The 23,063-nt window shown below is 39.9% G+C and overlaps 1 protein-coding gene across 2 annotated transcripts in view; it reads left to right on the forward strand.

The window, feature by feature from the left end:
* Positions 1-8,161: 8,161 nt before the first annotated feature.
* MBOAT2 (membrane bound glycerophospholipid O-acyltransferase 2) overlaps positions 8,162-23,063 on the forward strand; it is a 111,638-nt gene continuing 96,736 nt past the window's right edge. The window contains exon 1 of one of the 2 annotated variants that reach the window (XM_075049178.1): positions 8,162-8,375. In XM_075049178.1, the coding sequence (XP_074905279.1) occupies positions 8,304-8,375 (72 nt within the window). In that variant the 5' untranslated portion in view covers positions 8,162-8,303. Of the gene's footprint in view, positions 8,376-9,607; positions 9,821-23,063 lie in introns of those variants that run through there. The other variant, XM_075049180.1, reaches the window with a different exon arrangement.

Consider the following 23,063-nt stretch of genomic DNA (forward strand, 5'->3'; position numbering starts at 1 on the left):
CTTGTTTGCTGAACTGAAGCGATACTGGAAGAGCTTCCTGTTTAAAACAGCAGGGAGTGCAGCCCCGAGAACATCAATCACATGGTTCATAATATTAACTCGACTGGAGCATTGCAGGAACAGGACTCCGTTCAGCTTCAGGGGTCCCCTGCAATGTTATATACTGCAGGATCCTGAAGTTAGTATTTCTTCACTGTGACACAATAACTCTCTAACAGAAATGGATATAGTTAGGAAGAGATGGAACAACTTTACAGAGCTAGGGAATCAAGTCAGTGGTGTAGCATCATCTCTCTCTCTAGCATCTTTCAAAAAGGTGCAAAAAAATCTGTGAAGTCAATTACATAATAACCCACACATAAGTTTCTTCCACAGAACAGATAACAATTGCTTAGCTTCATAACTAAAAGTCCAAGGCTTAAAGATTTATATCCCTTGTAATTTTAAACTATGTCTACAGTTGCTGGTATTTTTTAAAATACCTTTAAAATGGCTTTTATTTTCTAGTAGTTATTTTCACAGAATAACTACATACTTTTAAATTTGTTTTCTGTTCTACATTCTTTCACAGAATTTCACTTCAGTGTGGTACTTTTAAAAGAAAAACAGGAACAGTTAAGCTCTTCGTTGTTCTCTCAATTTTGTAATAATTGTACTTTACATTTAAACAAGACAAGGAGATATAGCCAGTGCTCCTATGAAATCTTCAGTATTCACAATTCCTTATAAAAAGTAAATGTAATCACAATTTGTCAATAAAAATGTTGAAACTAGGAGCAGGATGAAACAAAACAAGCAGCAACGACAGACATATTTGCTCTCTACAACTAAGACATGTGGACAAAACATTATGAAGTGGACTATTCTGACCTCCATAACAGAGTACAGCAAGTTGATGTTATGAACAGTTTCTGTTATATGCAGACATATACTCTAATCTTCACAGAAGTGATGAAGATGAAGGTGCTACTGACTTAAAGCAAGAGATGGAATACTGCCTATTCATTCAGGCTCTTTAACCTTTCACAGCCCTAAATATCCCCTCCAATTAAAGTACAGTTTAGAAACATGTTCAATTTACTATCATCGTAAATATCAATTTCAAAAATTACGGAGGACATAATAGCCAAACTCTGCTCTTACATACAGTTTAGGGGGTCAAAAGAACAAAGCACTGTATGAAATACAGCAGGATAAATGTATCTATCTAATGTGATAATCATTTAGCTGAACTGACAAGGAAAATATTTGTATTTATATATATTGATTAGTGTGCTCAATTTACTAAAATGCTTCTTCAGTTTCCTAGATAGGTTCTCTGAAAAAGAATCTCTATCCTAGAGCGTTTCAGGTTCACATAGTGCAATTTTAGAGAGACTACTGCTTGACTGTATGGTTGAACAAACTCATGGCTTTACTTATGCACTTATATAAACAGGACATGCATCTGAGCTTGTGTATGACTTGAAGTAACTCTCAGAAACATGAATACTAATATGCATCTTTGGCTGCTGTTCCCAGAACGTTACTCATTAAAACTTTGGGCGTGTTGTGGCGTGGACTACATTATGACTGTTAGCTCACAAATTTGTGTTTGAACAATGCTCACATACTTGCAGAGGGACACTTAGCAGATGGGACATCAAGCTAAGATGCAACTAACAAAATTAAATCTCAAAAATATGTGGCTGACCAGTGTGAGGCTCTAGGTTCATATCCTCTCAGATCTCTAGATCTCCGAGTTGAGCAAAGCTTCCCCTATCCTGCTGCTCTGAAAAGCGAAGGCTTACCCACTAGAACAGACAGCAACAGTTTCTTGCTTGTTGTACAAAGCAGGAGAAAGGCATTGGGGAAGCAGGTGGGTCCTGGAACAACTGCAGAAACATTCAGGCTCTGACCCAGTGACAAGTTCAATTGCACTGGGCTGTTCCTGGCTGCGGCTGACAGGTCTGACATCCTGAGTATCTACTTTCCATTCATTACCTGACACTGACACCGACTCCAATGCACACCACCAGTTTTGGCTGCTAAGCAGTTCAGCATGACTTACTGGCTGATAAAGAGGAGGTAGCTCAAGCTGTGTTAACTGCTGCTGCTGGACTTAGAAGCAGCAAGGGAGGAATTTTAAGAGCAGCAGCCTCAAAGTTGTGTGTGGAGAAGCAGATAGTGGGAATGATGAGAGGGGTGGGAATAAAGTGTTGTACAACCAACCCTATCTTTCTAGTGTTGATATGTGCAATTTTTATAAAGAATTTAAAATAAATGGCAGACAATAAAGCTAATAAGATGCATGGACACTGAAGATGTCTTATGACAAAAACTTACAAAATGTTCCAAAAATAGGAGGGTAATTTAAGCTCAAATGAACACACAAGGACTAACCCCAGAAAACCCCTCAAGGAAAAATTCCTACTTCTTACTGAACTGAAATACAATCAGGATTGAACATGGTAATTCACAGGAACAGGGAGAACCATCCCGAACCAAGTAGCAATGACCATATGGACTGAGAAAGCTATTTAGGGCGAGCCAGTCCTGAGGGACAGAAGAAGAAAATGCCATAGTCCTCCCTTTCTCTCCCTTAAGTTAACTGTGAACATGAAGCAATGGAAAGGAAAACTTATTTGGTTAGCTTAATTTTAAATTGCATTTTTGCTATTTACTTTGCACCCGCTCCTACACTTCAATCTTTGCTCTTAGAATAAACTCACTTTACTCTGGAAGCTTATCCTGGCATTAAAAGCAACCCTTAAGCAACTCTGGGATGAATAAGGTATGTTACTATTTCAGAAACAGTTAATCCAAATAAAGAAGAGTCTTAGTCCTATCTTGTTGTACTCACCTAGGGCAAGTGGGAGGAACCTTGGGAAACAGAGCTCTCTAAGCAGCAAGGATCAATTTGAGAACCTCTAACATCAGATATTGAGACAAGTCAGGTCTCCCCTTTCAGCCAAGGAGACACAATACAAAGCCCAGAAACCCGAGAAACTTGTTAAAAGCAGATATTTCCATGCCCTGCTGTTACAGTACGACAGGAAATTAAACTAAATGATATATTTACTGTACATTCATATGCATTTAATATGAATTTGCTTTTTTAATTTTTTTTTATAGTTAAATCAATTAAAAAGGTAGACTTGTCAGTTCTTCACTTCTGTTTTATAGTAGCAGGTTTCTTACAAGGTTATCACCAGCCTCTCCCGTCCACCGTATTTCCCATAGCCTGGTAAATATCTAATTAAGCTCAAAACAACTGTTCTTAAACTCATAACTTAGCTTTGAAGTTCATTGCTTTTATTTCAGTGCTGAAAAAAGGGCTTCTATTCCCCAAACTTTTCAATCATCAGAGTGACAATACCCCAATTGTATGTGGCACTAGTTATCACACTTTGAAATGCTGTACACTGCCAGTTTGTACTGTTTCTCCATAAAGAACTTTAGAGTAGAATTTGCTTTGAAAATGCAACTCACTCATTTATCAGAGTAACTTCTTGCTGAAGTCAGTTGTTTGTCCTTGTCATGAAAGCATGAAGTTCCTTTAGCAAGGAAATTATCATTTCTAAGATCTGTACCTGAGAGTTGATATTTACAGCTGAACAGTAAAGTGAGCTTTCACTCATCCTTCTTTAGAAGCTCTGCCTGATTTTGTTAACAGACTTCACGTTACAATTGAAAACCAAAATGGTCTGAGCTGAACATGAGCCTATGTTTTTGAGAGACACAAATGCATTTCCCCATTACAGAATTTACAAAACTTAAGCACTTAGAGGAAAGAAGGTTGGACCAAATCAGTTTTACGATAGAAACTGATTGTTGCCTTCTCTGCAAACAGAGAAGCTTGCTCGCTCTCAAAGCAGTTCTAAGACTAGAACAAAAGAGCAAGTCAAAAATCTAAAGCCAAAGTGTTCAGCTAAAAGAGCCAAAGGGAGATTTTAGCTATCTTGTAGCTAAACTGTAGAAAGGTATTTATATTTTTCCTAATAAGTAGAGAGCCAAACAAATGTTATTTGAGCTGGCAATCAACAGTATCATCATGAAGAATTCCTACTAATATTAACAAGAATCACACTGGGCATTAAAATTACTAATATAGCAGAACTGGCTAATTAAAGATTATATTAGTTCAGAAAACAGGTGATGCATGGGAGGCTTATTGTGCTGTACAGAATATTTGAAGGGATGGCAAATGACTGCTTTGGAGGAAAGGTGAGACAAAGATACAAACAAATGCCAAAATTGCAATAGTAGATTTTTTATGAACAGTAATTCAGTTTGACTGGCATCAGCTTTTGCAGAAATATTCTTCTCTTCAGAATGAAGTCTCAAATATTTTAGGCTAAGCAAAGCCAGATAGGTAAGGCTAAAATAAGACTTTACTGTGGCAAAGCAGTCGCCTCTCTATAGCTAATACTGAAACCCATTTTCCTTTTCATCTGTTTTGCTAAAAGGAGTTTCAGTAATTGTTCCTATTTTCTGTTAATGTGCTCCCAGAAGGACCTTATCAAACAAACAGAGGAACAAGAACTGTACACAATGGTGCATCTAGTAACTTTGTCCCATGGTCCCTTCCTGTCCTCTGCCACAGCTCTTCTCTTTTTGTTCTTTATTGTATATTGTCATATGGGAAGACTGGTATTGTAAACACCTGAATATCTTAAACTGTCATTCAAATAAAGTTGATAGGAAACCTCTAGTGTTTGTTACACCATTCTGACAGATGAAGTAATCTCTGCAGGGCTGAGAGATGCCTTTGTGATTATTTTTGTGCCTAAGAACTATGAGCACTTATGGTACCATAAAAGCTTAATCACAGACCGTCAGAAGAAGTTCATGCTATGCCAGGCCACTCTCCAGGGATTATTTAAATCAACATGTCCTCCTGCATTTTGACTGACAGCCTTTGGTGGAAAGAATTTCCTTGTGGAAGTACCACTTCTTGTTCACTTAGATGCAAATATTTAAAACAGTAGGAAAGTAAGTAATGTTTAATGAAAACTGGCCCACTTACGTGAAATTTTACAGATTCACTACTCTGGGTACATCAGCTTCTTTGTATCACTCACCAGCCTTCTTTTTCACAGCATGATTTAACTTTAAGGACTAATTGCACTGTTACCATGTCAATGGGATGTGGAATGCTACCTGTTGCCAGCCAATGCTTCATCTTCCCCCCCCCAACACGGTATTCTCACAGAGGCAGGAAGTTCTCTGAAAACATACATAATGAAATCTTCTTTCAAAAAAAAAGGAAAAGCAGAAGACCTAGTTTTCCTGCAGTGCCTGTGAAAGCCCTTACCAAACATTTTACAGCAGACATCAAAAATAAGCTACTTTTTCTCTTGCAGAAATTGCTTATTTTCCTGTTACTTTCTTCTTGACCAACTTTTGTATGCTTCAGTTTTAATTGCAAACATAGATTTTAAGCTCTGTGGGGCAGGATCTCTTTTGTTCTTTCATGTAACCAACCTCCCCTGTCACTACGAAGGTACTATTATTTTGTGACTATTTTCAAGATGTATTTCCTTGACATTGTCTTCCCCAGCACACACCTTCCTAAATAAGAGCACAAGAACATCTTCCCAAAACACCACATTTCTCCAGTGGAAACCTGTGAAAGATGTAATTATGAACCTTAATGCCATAGATGCAAGCTATTTATAATGATACTGAGATTTACAGTACAGATAAATGTTCTTTTTTAAGTATGAACTCCTAAGATCCTAGGATTCATACAAGGAAGCATATTTTTGTATTTTCTGAGCATTGCAAGAACACATACATTGAAAAAAGAATAAAAATTACTAGAAAATTAAGGGCTGTGTTTTAAAACCAACTGACATTTACGCTGTGTTATCATGAGCTTGTTCTCAAGCATTTTGTTAATTGAAAGTAAGGAGTTCATTCAGTAGGTCAATTATTTGCTGCGAATGTTTCATGAAAGTCTCAGTAACACCACCTCCATGGATTTATATAGATGCACCAGAATAATTTCTTGTGACTAGACTATGATTCAGAATTAGCTATCAGCCTTTTCTAAAGCAGCTCTTTTGTGGCTTCATTCGAGAATGTTTAGGTTAAGATTTCCCAAGATTTGTGCGTAGGTATATGTCTCCCTACTAAAAGAAAATCAGATAAAATGAGCTTAGTCTTTATATACATATTTACATATGTATAGTGTAATGCAGACTGTACTGAGCCTAGTGGCACTGCACTCCTATGAAGTTACTCACATCTATATATAATTTGCAGGTTTAGATTTAAGGGAATGACTCAGAATTGATTGGGAAAAGGGTTTTGAGGGTTTTTTTTCCCCTTTCTGAAAGCAGCTCTCTTTGCTTTACTACAAAAACATGCTATTGCTTCTGAAGTTGCAGATGCTACCACAATTGTAATTGCCTGTCACACAGTGAGGAAATCTAATTAAAACCACTCATTTGTACCTATTAACCAGTCTCTTTAAATGCAGACAAAAGACCTTACCACAAGCTAAAACATAAGTACAGAGTGTGGTCTGCAATTCAGTAAGAGAAACAACGGATGTTTTTAGATAATTACACTTACCTCCGTTTTCCTGCTACTACCAATTAGCATTAACTGTGAACTTAAATGGCTATATAAATGACTATACCTAGCCACTACTCCAGACATGGTTCAGACTGTTAGCATGATATTGGACAAGGCATTTCATCTTTCATGGACTTAAAATGGTGAAAATTTGTGTTGAGGGTAAACTACTGATAGCAGCATGGTTTAGAGGTATAATATACAATAATTATAAAAAAATGTTTAATAAAGTGCAAGGAATAACCTGCAGTCTTCTCTCAAGACACCCGGGGTTCTCAAGCAGTTTTATAGGTAAGAGCAGTATATTCCTTTGGAGCGTCCTTCACCACATCATTTAGAACAACTAAGATTACAGTTCAGTTATTTCATCAGAAAAAACTAGAGAAAGCTCCAATGTAAAAGAGGCAGGCAGGGCACTAAACCAGAATAGTTTACTAAGTAGCCTACTGCACAAGCTCATCTGGTAGATTTTGCTGCACTTCCTAACATGAAGCCTTCACTCAAGATGTCATTCTGTTTCAGACTGCATAGGGTTGACTGGACAGGTAGAAGAGTTGTGCTGTGTACCAACTTACTACTATTGGCATCACCACATCACTTCTTGCTGTCTTTACGGAACCTGCACTGCTAGGCTGAACCTACTGAAAAAGTACTCATGCTTGTCCCATTTCAGGTTTCTCTACGTAACAAACAGGCCATTAATAAACTATATGGCTTATAGCCATGATAGACAGGCTTCCTTAAGTCAATGGGTGGCTGCAGGAACAGGGTTTTTTTTACTCATTTTTCATGACTTCTTCAGGGTGCCAGGCCGCCCTCACGCCCTGCGCGTATCCATCACTCATCCACCGTTGCATACGCAGCTACTGAGCGCTGAGCTGCCTCCCTGTCCTGGCAAAGGGGAGACGGTTAGGAGCAGAACAGGGGGGCTAATCTCTATATTACCTCAACATAATGCCTGCGCCCAGATGGTTTCAGGCTACCCTCAGTTTTGGGCTACCTCCACAGCTGCCACCTGGCTCCGACTCGGCCAGCGCTGCCAGCACCCCGCTTCCCTGGGGTGGGGTAGGGGGCTCCCTTGTCAGCCTGTCCCTGCTTCTCCGCCCCCGTCCCCGGTCAGGAAGGTGCCGTTTCCCCTCAGGTGCCCCCATCCGCCCCCCCTATCCCCGCGCCGTCGGCGAGGTCGCGCACACCGGCCCAGGTCGGAGCTCCACACACCGCGGAGAGGCGAGGCGAGGCGAGGCCGGGCCCCTGCCCCGCGCAGCCCCGCCTGGCGCCGGGCGAGGCCGCGCCGGGCCCTTGCGCGGTACCTGCGCGCTGCGCGTAGCTTCTGCCCGACTTCAGCGCGGAGCGGCCGCCGCCGGGCCGCTGCTATACCCGCCGGGCCGCCCCCCTGCCCTGCCCTATGATTTGCCTCACCGGCCCCCTCCCGCCCCCCGCAATGGGCCGCGGCCGCGGCCGCGGCCGCCGGAGGGGAGCCGCCTCGTCCCGCCCACCCCGGCGAGGGGCGGGGATTGGGCGAGCCCGCCTGTCACTCCGCGGCGGTGCCGCGCGCGGGTTGGCCGCTGGCGCTGTCCGTCAGCGGCGGGGCCGCGCCGGCCCCTTGTTGTCACGGCGCCGTGCGGGGCTGGGGCTTTTCGCGCTACCGCCGTTGTTGCCGCCGCCGCGGGAGCCCGGGAGAGGAGCGGTTCCCCGGCCTCGTCGCCTGCTCTCCCGGCGCGGGAGGAGGAGCCCTCACCATGGCCACCAGCACCACGGGCTCCACGCTGCTGCAGCCCCTCAGCAACGCCGTGCGGCTGCCCGTCGACCAGGTGAGGATGGGGAGGCGCCTGCCCCGCCGCTGCCTCCCGGGGGCTCGCCGGGGAGGGGTGGCGCCGCGCCGGGCGAGCGCCTCCGCTCCGCGCTGTCCCGCCTCGCCCCATCCCCCTCCCCGCGGCCCCTCCGTTCTCTCCGCCTCCGCCCGGCGGGGGGCCGGGGGGAGGGTGGGCAGCGCCCGGCGGTGGCGGGGCGACGGCGGTTCTCCTCACGCACCGGCGGCTGACGGAGAGGGGGGCGCGACCGCGGCCCGCGCGGGGGCGCCGGGGCGGGGAACTGCGGCCGCGCTCCGCGTGCAGGTGCGCTCGCGCCGCCGCCCGCCCCGCCCCGCGCCTCGCCTGCCGCCGCCCGGTCCAGCGGAGCGGCCGCATCCCGGGCCCGGCCCGCCTCGCCTCGCCGGTACGCCTCTTCGGGGCGTGCCGGGGTTAGGCCGCGGGGGCTGCCATCGAGGACGGGCTGGCCAACTTGTTGGCATCCCCCCCCCCCTTTGGCTAGATGTGGCTCCGCAGTTGGAAACGGGGCCGGTATCAGCTCAGCAATGCAAAGGTTGGGTAGTAATTTCAAATGCAGAGCAGCGTGCTGCGCCGAGGCGCGCCTGCCACGGGTTTTTAAATGCAGCGTTAAATAATAACGTGTGCTGCACACAATGCTGTTGAGTATTCGCACGTACTTTGTAGGCAGAGCGATTCTGTGGTGTCTTTTGTTCGAGTGATCTAAAAATTCCTGAAGGTTGTTAATCCTGTCAGCTGCACAGAACCTCGGAAGATTACAAAATAAGATTGGGAAACTGAGGTTTGCAGAGTTTAATGACTGAAGTTTTACAAGAATGTTTGATTGTGGGGGGAGGTGGTCTAGACCTCCTAAATCCACAGAATATCTATGTGTTTATGAATACATACGTAAAGTAACTGCAAGTAACTCCTCATAGAAATTTTGTGGCACCAGGAAATTTCATGTGAGGAATTCCTATTTAAAAAAAACAACAAAAAAACCCCCAAAACCACACCACCAAAAAACCAAAACCCCCAACTCCATTAATGTATGAATGAATGAATGAAGCGCATCAAGAAAAACAGTCTGTGCTTATGTAGAGGGAGATTTTGATGGTTTGGTTTTACAAAATACACCTAATAAGTGAGTAAAAGTAACCGGAAGCAAAATACAGAGGAATGAGCATGTCTAGTGAAAGAGTTTTGAAAGTGACTGAACTACACATTCTTCCTTTTTTTCTTCCCCCAGCCATTTGTTTGAATGGAACCTTAGGTTAAGGATACACATGAAAAAGTATCTTCTAGAAAACTGACAGAAGTGGGCAAGTTGAAATTGAGCTTGCTGTGATGGAATAGATACTGCACGCAACTTGCAATGATACCTGCAGCTGGGATCAATGGCACCACATGGCTCAGTGCCTCATGTGCAGGCTATAAGCTGCTCTTGGCAGGTGCTGTGTATTTATTTCCATAAAGTGTGTAGCTTCTAAGGGTACTGTAAAACAAATAACAGATGACCATCTTTTTATGGCATGGGGCTGGCATTGTATAATTACCTATTCATAATAATAGTCATAAATTTAATGGCTTCATGACATAGTGCAGCTTCTACCAAATTTATTTTAAATGTTGTGGATATGGCATTTTGATGATAATGAAGTTACTTTTTATCAAAGCCCGGAAAACTTCCCTGTATTGAATGTTTAACAACAGGTGCTCCTGTAAAGCCAAGATGTTTTTATAAAACACTGTTTGAGCTCTGTTGAAGCTTTTGGGGATAATCACAATAGAGGGTGGCTAAACACATGGTTTAAAAGATTTGTTATAAGCAGTTAAAAATCATACATACTTTGTTTTTAGACATCAGTGGACTGTGTGTAATATAGGTCTGGTTGTGTATAAAGAGCACTGATTATGACTGGAGTATGAATTGCAGAGTTACAAAATTATGCTGCACTAAGGAGAATGTATCTGTAACGGATAAAAAAAAAAAAAAGGCAAAGTTAGAGTTTTATAACCTCTCAGCTTAAGAGTCTATCTTGATAGTAAGTTTGTAGTACAGGAAGAATATGAAATGTGTTCAGTGTAATCAAATCAAAGGTAGTAAAGGAGAGAATGAGGCCAGGGAAGAAAAAGAAAGTGCTGATACTCTTTGGTGTGTGTCCTCGAAGATTATGCATGACATTCGGTGATACTATACGCATGCTAGGTATGAAAATGTAGCAATGCTTTGGAAAAAAAAAACGTTTTCTGATTAGTAGGTTGTTTCTATTACTTGATCCAAATCTGTACTGTGAGTACAGTCATACCAGTATGGCAGGTACTTGAAATGGGCACTCCAGAATAATAGTAGCACTTGGAACTGATGGAGATGAATGTGTTTTGTTTCTCCACTTCTATATTTCAGTTTTGATCACAAGTAGATACTAATCTTTATATACAAAATGTTGCAATTTGTGATTTACGTTTAAGCTGTAACTGTCTAATTATCCTGCTATAAAGTTTCAGTGAAGGCAAAGGCTTGTAACTCTGGGAGGACAAATGCAGGTAGCTTGTGTCAATGTTACTCTACTGTATGGGCATTCAAACAAATGGATGGAAGAACCTTGCATATTTGGCAGTGAATGGAAGTAGAAATTTCAGTTAAAGGTGAAGCTGTTATCTCTAAGATTGAACTAATTAATAAGATCCACATCTGTGGACTGAGTGTGAGAAATTGATCACTTTTTGACTTAATGCTTGGTAGAACTAGGGGCACAGATTTGTTTGAGAATGGTGTTGGTTATGTGCTAGTTGGAGATCAGTGTAAAAGATGGAGGATGATAGCTCCACCAGAGCCGTTTGATGCACTTGTAAGAAGAACAGTCTCCTCTGTGCCCAACTGTATTACAAGAGCAGAGCTTTGTTGCCTTACCAAATTGCTTTTCCTAGACCTTTCTTCTTGGTATTAGACTGCTAGTTAGTTATAGAGATGGAGAAGAACTTGTTTTCTGCTTCTGTGTGTATCCCCCAACAAGGTATTATGTGACAACTTGTCACTATGTTAACCCTTCCTTTGGCTCTTATTTTGTCTTGCACCAAGTTAACTGAAATGGCTACTTGGAAAAGGTAATGTGTTTTTGATAGGCTTCTTGTTCCAATGTTTCTGTTGCTATTTTTGGTCATTTGGTGCAAGGGAAAATGCTTGGTGTGAACAAGAACCTATGATTATCTCTGTAGATTTGGGAAGGCAAACTTGCACACCTTTCTTTTGTATTTTGGGGGGGGGGGTGTGGAATCACTCCTTGGGGCGAAAGCCTCATAATAACAACTGTGTCCCTTGGGTCCTTAAAGTTAATGAATGAGTGAATCAATGTTGATGTACTGCAGTATTCCTTTTGTCTTGTTAGGGGAGAGAGGGAATAAAAGTAGTTATGTCCTTCCCACCCAGACAGCTATAGAGAAGTATAGGAAGGATTATCATAAAAACTTGGCTGCTAGAGAATCATGTGTTGCATAGTGCATCGAGGTTGCAACTTAAATTATTTTATTATAGTTAAAACTCTCACATAGCCTTCTGTTTTTCCTGTCTGTACTCATGTCATATTTGTGTCTCTGCTGCTTTCTTCTTTCTTTGAGGTGAAGCCTCACAAATAGCATGTTGGACCTTGATCCGTTTCTAGTTCTGGCACTGTCTTGCTGATTGTCTGTTGACAAATGACTTTGATGGCAGGTCAGCTTACCTGTCATTAAATTGGAGATACTTAAATTTGCTGTGAGATGAGAATTATTCTAGGAAAGCAAAGCTTTCTTCTTGGCTTTAGGTCTCTGTGGGGTAAGGTGAGTTCAGGAAATAATCTTTGCTTTCACTGCTTCCACCAGAGGGAGCAAAATTTTTATCTGAAAATTGGCAAAAATTATATGGGTTATTACTGCCCTTCATTTGCCATAAAAACAGATAACTGTAGTAGAGGAATAGCTGAGCAGGGGAGATGGGAGATTGGCTACGACAATATGTGAGCATCAACTTTTTGCATGGGTTGTCAAAGAGATTGATCTTGAGATCCTGAAATGTGATCTGAACAACTGAATTGACTAAGCTAATTTGTCATTATCTTCTAGATAAGAAAAGAAAGAGCATGGCTCCAACTGCTAACAGTATAGCTATGTGAAGATGTGTGGACTGAATAAAATGTCACGCTTGTGGTTATGCACTTTGCTTAAAATCCAGGATGTAAAGATAAGCAGTGTTTTTTCAACAAAAGTAAAAAAAAATTCCTTGCTGTTTCCATACTTTTCTTGGGTTTTTTTCATTCTAATTTTAGCTATTATGGGAATAAATTTGCTCATTTGTGTAGAATAAATATAATTTTCTACACGAGTGCCATCAACCTTCAAAGAATCTAATCTGAACTTTTTTTAATAAGAACAGGCATAAAAATCCAAGACCTTCTAAACATGAACTGTATACACCGTATGAAATTCCTTAATTTAGTGATCACAGGCCAGTCTGCTGCATCTCAGTTCCACATAAAAGCAATTATCATTGACGTATGTTGAGCCTTCGTGTTTCACCTTGTTGCCTTCAAGGAGAGTGGGCAAGATTGTTTCTTCCTCATATATATGTATGAAATGTTTGTTTCTTACATGCGTGTGATTGGCAAGATGTATCTGCAGATTTTTCTTACTTCATTTTGATGCTTTGGACAAGAGCCACAGCTGGAGTTTAGGGAAATGGCCAGGCTTGGAGGTGGCATAGGGAATAATTTTGTTGAGAAGCAGTATGTGCCTGATTTGCCTGCAGGGAGCATCTGGATGTGTCTCCTAGTTAGATCTCTGTTATTTCACAAAGTTTTGGGCATTAGTGATGCCTTAGCCTCCTTTGTTTTCTGTCAAGGCAACCTAATGTAGCGTCCTGAGGACTAAAATGTTTAGATGGCCTAATACTTGTCTTAGGCATTATAAAACTACAAAAAAGAATAAAGCAAAGTGTCCCAAGTTTTATTCTCTTTCACCATTGATTCTTAGACCCTTGTGTGCAGCTGTGAAATTCAGAGCAGCATGTTACTGATTTTTCTGATGTGACCCAGGAAACTTAGGAGTAGTAGAAATGAGTGAAAGTAGCATTCATGGGTGTGTAAAATGCAAACACTGAAGAGAAGGGAGTGATAGGATAAGAAAATTGTGCCCCTACTTTGCCCTGTACTTTTCTTATCTGCTGCTAGCAGCAGTCAGAAGAACGAAGGATGAATAGCAAAGCATAATCTCCCATGACAATAGATGGAGACTGTAGTGGGTGGAAAGAAGCTGGAAAAAAAAGTCCTGTTCTCCATTCTCTATGTGGTGTTCTCAATGATTGGATGTTTTGAATTGTTTGGATTCACTAGCAAAGTTTTTACTGGTTTTTTTAACTTCCCTTTGACCTAGTGGAAAGGAAGGACTATATCATCAGAAGGGTCCTAGTCTCTGTGGTGACACCTTGCCCAGATTTTAGTATTAGTGTTTAGGTGTTGACTTAACTCTCCACTTACTGTTGAAATTACTCTGCAATGAAAAATGTGTAGAGAAGGATGAAACTGTTGGGATAACAGAAAAAATTGGCAAGACAAAGAGACTGTCTTGAAGGAAGGAGTGGAAGCTGTAACGAACAGAGTTGGAAAAGAAAGCAGACACTGGTTACAGTGTTGGAAAAGATGAGCCGTCTATCAAATTGTAGAAAGATTTAGTGCAAGAAATACCTCTGTTGAATTCAGGTTCATGAATATTGTTGTGAGAATGTAACTTATAGAGCTACTTGAATTGTTTAATTTTTAGGGAGCCAGCAGTGAATTTTCATTCTGATATACTCTTGCACGTTTTCATACTGGGTGTGTTTTCTCCAGGTTTTTGTGAAGCAGTGGAAAAACTCAAATATAATTACAGCCCAAGGTTTTTACAGTAAACATCTAAAATAAACAGTCTACTTGAACAGCCTGTAGTCACCTGCTTTGTTTTGTCAAATTGTTTTTCCCATCCTTAGGCAATTCATTTAAGTGGTGTAAGTGTGAACACTTACTGACCTATGTTCACTACAGTACAAGCCATTTCTGAATTCAAAATGCAGTTCAGAAATTGCTACAAAAATACTGCAGTCCTGGGATGTTGAAATACTGGAGTGCCCAAAGAACAGCCTAATAAAGAAAAAACAGTAACGTGTAAGGAAGATGACAAGAGTCACTTATTTACTGAGTACATGGTTATTACTGTGTTGCTTTCTGTTTGTTCTTGAGGTGTTACTGCTGTAAATCTATTGTACCGCAGCAATGTACATCTTTACCCTCCGTGGGCTTTTTCGTGGGTACAGTGCTGACTTAAAACAAGAGTTCTGAAAACTGATAGAACTGAAATGAATGAGTCATCTTTATCATTTATCAGCCCTGATATTTGTTGACTTTAACTCCTGTTTACCTGTTCCTGTGTTGACATAATGAAGCAGTGTGATACATCCTTTGCAGCCTTGATTATGGCACGTTGTCTTCACATTTATTATTTTGACTAACGTCCACTTTTCTGAAGTAACGGTTGCCCAGGTTTTTTTCTTGTTTTCTAAGCCTTTGAACAAGGGAGTCTAGACTGGGGTTTTATTTTTTCCTGGAAGGTGAGGAAAAACTGCATGTAACCAGGTGAAAACCTGTTTGCTTAATGTGTGCATCTTTATAGTATTTATTTTACAAAGAATGTTGATGCTGTTCTTCAGTATGCATATTTCATTTTCCTTCTTTCCTTTGGAACGTACTTTAAATTCAACATTAGTTATCATTATTAGTCTGTTAGCACTCGTTCAAGTGAACTGAGCTGTTTGGCAATTTCAATTTGTCTGCAAATTTAGATAAATGCTAGTTATGCCTGCTTGTTTTAAGTGATGTTTTAGGTAGCTAAGCCATCTTTTGCAAAGTAAAACATCTATAGCTCTGCCTTTTATTTGGAAGTAATATATGCAAAGGTGAAGAAGCTATTTTGGTTTGGCTGTAATGGTGTAATTTGCTGTAGTTGGGATTTTGGTGTTTCCTTTTACTTCTAGTTAAAGTGGCCTAAGCTGAAGAAGCAGCAACAGTGACTCTTACTCTGAAACATGGCTTGTGAGCACACTGGTTGTATAACTACAGTGGTATATTCTATACTGGTAATGCTACCTGTATAAAGCATTCTTAGTCTTTCTGACCTGCCTTCTGGTTGAGTAATGCTTTTGATTTTACTACTTCCTGTCAATCGTTCCTACATATATATGTATATATTTTTCTATATATATATAAAAATAATAATTCAGTGAAGACTAAGCATGTCACTCAAAAAGTGGACTGACTATAATGAATGGGTTTTTATTCTTCACGGTGGAAAAGCTAGAAAGAAGTTGAGGCCACCGTGAAGCTGTAGGAATTTATTAGAAGCCCAGTGCTGGCTACCAGATCTGTAGAAGGTGTAGCCTTAGAATATGTTAACAAATGGTTATCTGTAATGGGATTGAATGTAAGAAGTTAGATTAAAATATTTTAGTATGGAAGCATAATTCTAAATGTTACTAAAATATTACAAAAGAAAATCAAATTAATTTGAAAAGCTGTAACAGCTTGAAGTAGTGTCCATTATTTCTGCAGGTTGCTGTGTATTGCAAGTGTTTACAGGGCTGCTGTTGTGGTGCTTGGAGACTTTGTAGGTGGCTGTTTTCATGCAGATGATTCCTGAGTTGGGAAGAGCAGGAGGATGATAGACGTGGAGTAGCAACTGTCTGAGGTGAACAGTAGTTCATTCAAGGGAGACCATGGTGAAGTCCTTTTTCTTTTTTTTTCTTTTTTTTTTTTTCTCCCCATGGAGAACACAGAGAAGCTGACAGTTTTAAAGATGGGGAATATTTTACGTGGTAATTAAAATGACTACTACTGTTACTGGATTTCAGTGGGCTATATGGACAAGAGAGTGTTACTTTCTATGTTTTGTTGCTTATTTTAAGATGGATTTCAGTTTCTCACTTATGAGCAGAATATAATAGTACTGAGGTAGATCTTGATGGAGAAAGTGTCTGTTTCTGGTTGCATTTGAGAAGGATACCTCCACAGATGTTAGTAATTTTGCTTTATTTTTAAAAGGCTAGGAAAGTGAGTAACTTGTGAAGTTTTTACAAGACTTCAGGCACTGTAGTGGTTCTCCGAGCATTAAAATAAAACCTTGTCATTCAAATACACATTTGAATATCTTGTATGCTGCTGATACTCGTGTGACAAAGAATAGAGATTTTGAGGTTAATCACTATGTGCATGTGCACTGTATGTGTGTGATAAGTCATGCTTCTGAAAAAGCAAGCAGTAGCTGACTTGGTCTTTCTTTGGAGCTGTGTTTTGCCAGCATAAAGCCAGGCTGCTGTGTTTTGATGTTGTACACCCTTTTTCCCTGGTAGTCTGAGTTCGGCAACCCTTAACTGGCCAAACCAGTTTTTGTTCAACAGAAGCTAGTGTTTTAGGTCCTTATTGTTTTTGAAGAGAGAAGAAAACAAAACACACGAGCAAAAAACCCCAAGCCAGCGTTCTTAGTCCAATTTCATCTTTGAACCAAACTTGCTTCCTAGATTTTGGCTCTTCCTGTGAGTAAGCAGCTGTTGTGTGACAGCTCAGTATCTATAATGCTGAATCCTTAAGAGCCCATCAGAGAGAACACCCTTCAGCTGACATCTTCCTATCCTTTAATTAATTAGTTTTGGTTGTTTCACTAAAATGTGTACATTGATGTTTCATTTTACATCTTTAGTTGTACAGTTTTTCTTAGAGTGATTCTGAGTAATGATTTAGTAAGCCCTGTTTGAAAAAGCTTATTGGATTTGATGGTCATTTATTGCACAAACCGGATTATTAGTGCCTACATCATGTCTTCATGATGTTCCTCACTCTCTCCAGCATACTTAAGAACTACAAGCTAGAAATTGGAAGTTAATACTGGAAGTAGAAGTACTATTATTAATGTATGTCATGACTGACTGTGATGTTTTGGACTGAAATCAGCTTGGAAAAGAAAGCATTCAGTATCTGATAAGGTCCTTACAGCTGCCAGTAAAATCATATGAAGTATATTCGCACAACATTAAAAAGCTTTTGCAAGTGTTGTTCAGGTTTGACTAATAAATGGTTAGAGTATGCATCTCAAAGAATTGGCTGCTATTAGAGGTGCTGTGCTTAGAAGTCTTATCTGGAAATGAGTGTCCCTTCACATTGGGTACTGTATAAACATGCAGTCTTTGCTACAAAGACCACATTGCCTTAACATAAACATCTTGCATACTGATAACTACCCAAAAATGACCACTGCTGCTTATCCTCCATTTCTTTATATTTCACCCATGAAGTGAGGTAGAGACCTCAGGGTGGAAGTGTTAATTAGTTAATTTTCATCATGTAAGACACTGGGTATTATGTGTATCCAAAAATGCATTTGAAAGCATTGCAACAATATTTATGAGCTTTGAGTTGAAAGAGGAATACCTGTTCCTATCAGTTAGAGAAGAAATGTTCTCTGAATTACTCTCAAGTATCCTTTAGCTTTATCAGATACCTGTGCCAGTGTCTCTGGACTCCTCTTTCTGACATTTCCCAGTAAATTGAAGAAAATTACCAAACAATTTGATTTTGATTCTTGTCATGGAATTGCCTTTTTTCAGCTTTACAGTGGAAATTATTGTTGTTTTTTTTTTTTTTTTTTAATATCAGTGCAGCAATTTTCAGGAAATAGTTGGAAAATTGATTGTTGGTTTCAAAAGATAGTTATTCTCACTCTTCAGTTCTTAGTGATTTGGCAGTAGGCAATTATTGGATAATTGTACAAGCTGTTTCTTTCTTTTATACTGGATGAAGGTTAGAAGTTGGACAGAAGAAGATCCATCTATACTGCTGTCTCGTTGCTGTGGAGAACCATCAGCTCTCCTGTGTTATAAGTAGCTTTTTGTGAACATCTGCAGATGTTTTTAATTCCTCAGCTGACTGTTTTGGTGGAAAAGGGAAATGGTTTTGACCTAACAGGCAGCAGGAACAAGAAAATACTGATGTTTGAGAAACAAGGCACAACCGAGGCTTCATTAATTTTGATAACATTTGGCAATTTTTGACAAGCATGTGTCAACAAATATGATGCTTGGAGGGGTTTGTGTTTAAAATGTTACTGCTAAAATAGCTCTATAGATTTAGAAAACAATCAAAGCCTCAGCTTGAAGTTCAGTGCTTCTTATTAAAGAAAATGTACATTATTCTGTCTTGATCTCCTAGCTCTTGCAAGAGCTCTTTTCAAAGTGTTTTTGTAGTTCATATTCTAAAATGTTTTTTTAAATGTCTTTTCTCTGTAATAACTATAGTTGTTGAAAAGTAGGGCTAAAGGTGGGAGAATAGGAATGCTGCTCAATGCACCTTGCTCACTAGCCCTGTCAGACAAAGCAGAGAGTATGTGTGATAACTTTGTTTCTGTTGTAGACTGGGGGACAAAAAATGGCTATAGGCAGGGAGACAAGTAATACTGGCATGTTGCAGCTCAGAAAAACTGAATTCCACAGAAGAAACATAGCACAGTGTGGCAAAGTTGGGAAAAGCCCCTAAATCTCTGGCTGCAGAATCATTGTCTCAACAGGTTCTTGACTGTTACCTATGAAGCATCTTGCTTCTAAAAACTGTTTTTTTAGGCTCTGTGCATGATCAGGTAGGCTTCAGTGCTTCTGCTTATATTTGGGTAATCTTTTTCCACAGCCTATTTCATCAGCAATAAGAATTAAAATTCCACCTTCTTTTTTGAAAAGAACAGCTTAACCCCCCCCACCCCAAAAAAAACCCAAAACCAACCCCAAAACCAACAACCAAACCAACCAACCAAAAAACCTACATGGGCTTTAATTCACCCAAAATGTTTTATTGAGGCTACAGGCATTCACTGCAGTTTACAGGTTTGAATACCTTTTTCTTCTGATGAGAGAAGATTTGTTTAAAATGGGAAAATAAAGAAGCACAAAGACAAGGTAACTTCCAAAGACTTTGTGTGGGTCATTGGTGGAAGAAAGAGTAAAATGCAGTATTCCTGAATCTTATTTGGTGGTCCACCTGCTAGACCACTGTTTTTCTTGTGAGGTACTTTATAGTCCATGTTGTTCTTATGAGTGCCTTGCTAGAGCTAGTAAGCAAAACTTTATACAATCATGTTGATACTTCTCATTGAATTCTAGGCTGTGTGGGCCTGTGTGATTAATTTGTGCCATCCAGTTAGGAATTACCTATATCAGTAAAATTCCCTCTCTGCTTTGGCTGCTTTTCTGAATGCGGGAGATGACTTCTGTGCTGTGAAGTAGCAGGATTTGGGAGGTCTTGGCTGCAACGATTGGCTTTTGATATTAAAATGTAGCTGATATGAAGAAGAAGCTTAGCCTAAAATTTGAATTAATGGATAAAAATTGCACATATTAAAAATCAGCTTCATAGGAGAAATAATATTTTCTTCTCTATTTCTTTCTAACATGAGCTTAAAAAATTTCTTTAATGGTTTATTAAAGAAGCTTCCTGTGTTGGAAAGTTGGAAATTTCTAGCTGTTCAAATGAAATGAAAACTTTCTCTTAATGATGAAAATCCTTGTAGCAGTCAGTGACCTTTTTCTCCTTTTCTTTTGCTTTATGTAAAGAATTGATCCCTCAAACACTTTTTTCCTAAGAAATAATTTTGGTTTTAGAAATGCATGGCATAAATTACATTTAAATTTTAAAAAGACTAGAATAAATGTCTTTAAAAGTTTTATTACAAACTTTCCATTGACTTTTGCACAGGTCATGCAAATAGAAAATATGTTATGTAGATAGCTTAATGCAGTTAATGATATAATGGATTTGCATTTTATGTAGCTACTCCAAACACTGAAACTGAATTTGTGCTCATGTCTTATTGTCACACACAAAGTGTGTCTGTAAACTGCACTGGCTGTATAACTGGTCTTGCACCAAAATAGTGGATTTAATTTTTAAATTGCTAGAATATGTACAGCAGGTTTTGTAACAGCTTAGTGTGTCTAAGTGGTATTTAACACACCTACATTAATCATTGCTGAATAACCAGTGCTGATAATTTGCATTATCTTTCTAAGTTTTTTATTCTTATGTGCACATAACTTTCCATTACACATTTATCTCTATATGGGACTTTGAGGTGTTACTCTCATAAGCTGAACTCTTGATATGACCTGTATCTGAGGAGGTAAAAAATTCTGTGTTTTTCTTATACATGCGCTAAATTATAACTATTCAGGGTGAAACTTGCTATTCCATGCATCTGCATCAAAATTTTTTTCCCCTGGGAAGTCTCAGCTTTAAGTTGGGGTGGTTTTTTTGGGTTTTGTTTGTTTTTTTTTTTTCTTTTTTTTTCTTTTTTTTTTAATTTCTTCTATAAAACTGGAGCTGCTTATTTGAACAGGTTTTATGACTTTGGGGAGGCATGTCACAATTTAGTTTGAGGAATGAATCATGCAGCTTTTAGGAATGTGTCATCTTTGTTCTTTGTGGGTGTTCTGCTCACATCTGACCAAGTCATGAGGTGCTTAACAGTTGTATTTTGCCCATACTCACAATGTTATAAGAGCTTGACATAAGTTTCCAAAAAGTATGCAAATATACCACTCCCAGATGTTGAAGTTACTGTATATAACATTTGCTAACAAAATAACTGCTTGGTTAAGCACCTGGGTTTTGTGGAAGCTTTCAAGATGGTGATGTCCAGCTCTGTCTTTGTTCCTGCTCGCTTGCTCTCTGAATGGCTGTTCCATTTGTTTTCTAGGAAGCCGGGTAATTTTTGTGCTCTGTTGCAAGGCAAGTTGTGTATCTTCAGTTCTTCATGTATCTCAGTGTGTGGATACAGTGGAGCTGTATATGTCAGCTCCACGCTGGTCAATGTGGGTAAAGATGGGAGATGTAATTAAGAAAAGGCTGAATGTTAAATTTTGGCTTTGTTTACTTCAAGTAGTGCAGTACAGGAGGGGTGTTTCTGTGGAATGAAGTGGCTGGCACTGGGGATCCAGCACTGATGCTGTAATGCTTTTGGTAAATAACTGCTTTTGCCTAGGTCGGTCCATGGGCTACACGTCCACTTGCCTTTGGAGCAGATCTTCAGTTTAGCTTAAAAGAAATCAGGTTTGTGTGTTTGGACACCACTGTACAATGCACACTAAAGCATCTGAAGTGAGGACAACTGGAATCTGGGAGCCCACAGAGTCTGTTTCTCTTTTTATCCCCTATAGTATTGGCAAGGGATTAATCTTATTTCTGAGTGGAAATGAGTACATATTTCTGAGAGCTGAAATGGTGGAAGTCTGTGCTTTGGACTGAAAGCCACAGGTAATAGCAAATGGCTAAGCTTTGACTTTGTGGTAGAAACGCTGTGTTTGCCATTTCTTTTTAAAATGTAAGAAATCAGATATTCAAAGTGTTTACCAAGTAAATATATGGCCTGTGATAGCAGATGCTCAAAAGTCAGAAAAAGTGTCAGATAAAGATTACCTATGTGACTATAATGCAGCCCAGTAATGGTCACAAACTCTTCCATACAAGCTCCTTCGCTTATTTGGAATACAAACCACTAGTAAAGCAGAGTTTTGGTGACCTGGAGAAACAGTGTAATGAAAATAAGTTGTAGTGGTGATTTTCAATTTTGCTTGCATTTTGAGATACTTTGGGCCTGATTTATAGGCATGCTGGATATTCAAAATAGCAGCTGAAGTTATATTCTCAAAGCACATCTCCAATTAAATTTCTGTTAAAAGTACTGACTGAAAAACTAGGCACTGGGTGTCTGAAATTGGGCAATCAAAGTTAGTGGACATTTATTATACCCTTTGGGCTTTCATCATTGCGTGCCAGTCACCCACCTTTGAGACAGGAATAGGAATACTGATCTCACAAAGTTATTGCAAAGTTTACGTTTATTGTATGTAGTCTTCCCGCGTTATGGACACATCTGCATATACATGTCTATGGGAAAATGTAAGGTTTTTCTGTTCGGTGTAGGATGCAGATAGTAAGCATTTAATGGGTAGTAGGGTGAGGGCAAAAACTGGGCGATGTCCATTTGCTGAATGAATCAGAAATCCTGATGGGGAAAATGGAATAAAGCAGCAGAAAGAGTATTATCAGAAGCAGGCATGTATAAAGGCATGCATGGCTTTCAAATCTTAACTGCTGCATAGCTTGGTTTTACAAACATGTATTTAAAGCTTTGGGAGGATTTGATGTGATACAAGTTCTGCAAAACCATTGGTGCTTTCTAATCTGCATTTCGGTCCACTGTGAGGCAAGTGTAAGGATTGGATTGGTAAGAGTAGAGAAGGAATGCAGGGTGGTGTGTGAACATTGTGGTGATGTCTTTTATGTATCAAAGTATGTATGTGTTTGTGTACTTTTTGGGAAGAGCAGTTTAAAAACACCCACTAGTAGTTTTGGAGTCATTTGTGAGGAAGGCTTTCCAAACAAGATTGTGTTGCTTGAGTCATTTTGTTGTGTGTCCAAAACACCAACACCATGAATGTTTCAAGAGAAGTGTTCTCTGTGGTATACGTAGCATATTTTTTGTAATAAATATCCCAAACAAATGTCAATACTGAATTCATAGTTAATTACTTTGGCTTTAATTTTTCTTTCTTGTCCTCTTTTTAAAATGTTATCAATTTGTTTCCTTTTCAGT

Source organism: Buteo buteo, chromosome 17 (assembly GCF_964188355.1).
Source record: "Buteo buteo chromosome 17, bButBut1.hap1.1, whole genome shotgun sequence".
NCBI lineage: Eukaryota > Metazoa > Chordata > Aves > Accipitriformes > Accipitridae > Buteo > Buteo buteo.